Source organism: Temnothorax curvispinosus, unplaced genomic scaffold (genome assembly GCF_003070985.1).
Source record: "Temnothorax curvispinosus isolate PA1 unplaced genomic scaffold, ASM307098v1 QBEX01010186.1, whole genome shotgun sequence".
Lineage (NCBI taxonomy): Eukaryota > Metazoa > Arthropoda > Insecta > Hymenoptera > Formicidae > Temnothorax > Temnothorax curvispinosus.
Window position 1 is genome coordinate 1 of NW_020219966.1, and position 3,570 is coordinate 3,570.

The 3,570-nt window shown below is 52.9% G+C and overlaps 2 protein-coding genes across 2 annotated transcripts; both read right to left on the reverse strand.

The window, feature by feature from the left end:
• Window positions 1-26: 26 nt before the first annotated feature.
• On the reverse strand, window positions 27-1,827 carry LOC112459878 (the record flags this gene model as incomplete). The annotated part of the gene is made up of 2 exons (XM_025024247.1): window positions 1,170-1,827; window positions 27-1,053 (listed from the first exon to the last, which is right to left on the reverse strand). Coding segments are annotated over exons 1-2 (1,518 nt in total), but the record flags the coding sequence as incomplete, so codon positions are not given.
• A 998-nt stretch (window positions 1,828-2,825) lies between these two features.
• LOC112459877 lies at window positions 2,826-3,332 on the reverse strand. The gene is made up of 2 exons (XM_025024246.1): window positions 2,989-3,332; window positions 2,826-2,908 (listed from the first exon to the last, which is right to left on the reverse strand). Exons 1-2 carry the CDS (start codon window positions 3,299-3,301, stop codon window positions 2,826-2,828), a joined length of 396 nt encoding a protein of 131 aa, XP_024880014.1. The 5' UTR covers window positions 3,302-3,332.
• Between the last annotated feature and the right edge of the window lie 238 nt (window positions 3,333-3,570).

Sequence of the window (3,570 nt, forward strand, 5' to 3'; positions counted from 1 at the left end):
TCTCGCACGCGAAAACGTCGCCAAACCCTCGTCGCGTGCTCGTAGTCGCTCTCGCTCGCGGTCTCGTCGGTCAGAGAGCTGTAAAAGGCCTCGCGCGGCGGAAGCTCGGTATCCCGCAGTTTATCCGCGCCGTCGACGTACTCGTACGGAAACACACCCTTGCGAGTGAGCAGATCGAAATCCTCCGCGCTCAAATCCGCGTACTCCGAACGCGTGATTCTCAGCTTGTCCCTGTTCAGATAGGACGCCAGGGTTTCGATACTCGCCGCTAAAAATTTATACAAGTCCACGAATCGAAGCTTCACGTACAAATCCCGTTTTCCGTCCGTCTGCGTCTCCTTAACGGTCTTCGAGAAAGATATGTAGCTTTCCTTCGTGAGTGGCAGCAGATCGACCCCGCCCTCGAAATCGTTTGCGATTTTCTCGACGACGAAGTGCGCGTCGTAACCCGACAAATTGTGAAAGAACACGGGAATCACGTAAACGTTTCTATAATTCAGATTGCAACGAGAATGCGCCGGACCTCTGTAACGTCCGGTTAGGTGACAGTGATCCCGCACGCGATTGTTCTCCGGTCGAAACGGTTTCTCGCACACGTGACAATGAGTCGCGAGCAGAAATTCGCTTTTCTCGTCCTCCGTGAGTTCCACCATCGCTACATTGGTGGAAAATTTATTCTTAACGTGACGCGCGAGAACGCGAAGCTCGTTCACGAACCACGAAACGCAATCCTCGCCGCGACGATATCTGTACGCGGACGCGGTATCGTCGTAGGTGCAGCACAGATAGTAGCCCACGCTGAACGGTATGTGACGCTGATAAGCGTATCTTTCCGTTCTCGAGCCCCCCTCGACGTTCTCCCTCTCCCGTCGCTCGAGAAGACACTCCAGATCCGCGTACACCACGAAGGGAAGTCGCTCCTTTCTGTCGTAATTGTCGAAAGACAGCCACTTGTCCCTCTCGTTCGGGAGAACGACGGCGCAGTCGTTTATTCGGCCGCAGTCGACGCTGTGGGCGGCCAACTTGTCGCGCGTATAGAAATAGTGTAGACATCTGCGAAAAAAATAACGTGCGAGCGATTACTGTGCGTATGTAAAAAAAAAAAATAACGCCTCGTCTTTTTCCTTATTCCCTCGTGTTTTTTTTTTCATTTCATTTCTTTTACCTACCGATCGCAAACGTGCTTCGCGCACCGTTTCGCGGTCAATTGCGAATTCACCAATCGCGACAGATTCTTTATCCAGGCGAAATGGCCCCTGTTGACGCCGCGCAGCGTATCGGGCAGATACAGCAGATTTACGTGCCTGTCCCGCTTATCGTCGGTCAACCGCAGAGGCACGATCGCGTTGTGGTCGGCGCCCCGGCCAAATTTAGCTTTCTTTTCAATTTCTTCCCGAGTTGCAAACACGTTGATCGATACGTCGTTCTGACGTTCGAATTTTCCGATCTTTTTCAGATCTATGGGAAAATCGATCCCGTCGAGATTCAGCACCGTCGCGTAATCGGGATACGAGCCGAGTCGTTCCGCGTTGCGCTTGGCGGGGTACAGAGCCGCGACCACCGCGCGCGCGAAACACGTGTCGTTCTCCGACGGCACGTTGACCACCGCCCTTTTAACTCTTATACTCAGCGGTATTTTCATCCAACATCCCACGCGCATGGGATTACACTTGTTCACGTTCACGATTAGGTTCAATATTCGCGACAACGCTCATCCGCTGTCGCGTTCCTGAAATTCTTCCAACCGCGTTAGAATCGCGTCGCGCACGTGCCTATCGTACCACTCGCTCAGATCGGACCATGGGAGAAGCTGTTCGTTCCGCGTAGCGATACTCTTGACGTCGGTCTTAACGTCCGCTACAAATTCACCGTTAAATATAACGTTGACCTTTAGACACCCGTGCTCGGTCATATTATCCCGCACTTTTTCGAGCACGGTGCCCTTCGCGTCGTCGAGAAATCGCGCAGGCTCGATGTACGTCGAGTTCGTCACGGCGCCGGTCAGCACGCGACGTTGGAACGCCGCGTCGATCTCGATCCACGAGAAACCTCTGTCGCTGCTGCTGCCGCCGCTACCACCTTCCCCTCCGTCCAAGCCGGCACCTACGGCGCGTTTGAATCGTCGACGCAGATCCTCCCTCGAACCTTCCAATCGCGCTATCAGAGCCACCAGAGCGCTCACGGCTCCCGTGTTTCCTCGCTTCCCGGAGCGTTTGACTCGACACTGCTCCCGCAGGAGTCGGAGACACTCGTCGCATCGCCGTCTCCACGCGCGGTAACCGTCCGCGTCGCGGACGTCCGCGGCGAGCAACTCGTCGCACTCTTTCCGCATCGCGTCCAGAAAGGTTCACCCTCGGGAACGTTGAATTTCACTCGGTCGAAAAGACGACAAGACCAGTCGGTTTGAACCCGATATATCCTGCTCTGTCCTCCGTACACCGACTCGTGATAGACATATTACTTGAGCGGCAGGCGACGCATATAATCGTTCGCCCTGGCGGAGTTCGCCAACGTCGTCTCTATCCACTTTCGCTCGCGATGGATTCGCGCTCCGATTTCCCTACGCAGATGATGGGTAGCCAGATTTCATCGCGGATCCTCCTTCGCCACCGACGCGCGCGCACTCGACAACGGTGTTTCGACTCTCGCCCATTCGTCGCCCGAATCGGACGAAAACTTAGGCATGGGCTCGCGACAGCGCAATTCGTTGTCCGATTCCTCGGACGACGGATAACGACGATCGTTCATTCGCGAGTACCCCAGCCGAGAATGCTAGCGTCTTTTCAACGTTTATAGATGTCGATAGATATCGAATCAGTCTCTCTTTATAAGATATCAATTGGACGTCTAAATACGTTGGCGTTCCGGCTGAGACGTATCGTCGACGCTACATTCGCACCGCTGACATCTATATATCAAAGTAAAAAGATCTCCATCTTGAATCCTCCCATATTAATGTTTCGGTGCAATCATAAATATCCCACAAACCTATTTTACAATTCCCTCCACACTGTGAACAGAACTCGTGCGTCAATACTTCGTCGTAAACGTTACGGACGCTGCCGCGAACGATACACCAACATGTTTTAACGTATGAGTCCAAAGTCCTCCAAATGTGTTCGGTTCTACCAATATGCAATTTGAAATTCTTGGGCCTCCACCTGCGTTCGTTTTTACTGATATGCGATCTAAAATGCTTGGGACACCACGTGTCAGCGCCAGCGAGTACGTTTCGAAATCCGATTTCTCTGCCGCGAAGCAAACGCACCATCGACGAGCAATAACGTCCGTCCGTTCCCATACCGTATTTTTTTTTACAAAATATATTAACTCTCGACCGCGTTCTAGAATCCTCGTAGAAAAAAAACCGTTTGCCGCGCCGTTCGCGCGCCGTTCAATTTATACTTCCTCGTTCGTCGTCTCGACGGAAGACGTACCCCTGCCGGACGCGATTTTCCCGGAATGATGACAACCGCTCGCCGACATCCTCCGATGAAAAATATAAAAAAAAAAAACAAAAAGGAGGAAACGACGAGAGCGACCGGGACGCCGAATTCGAACGCGCGTTAC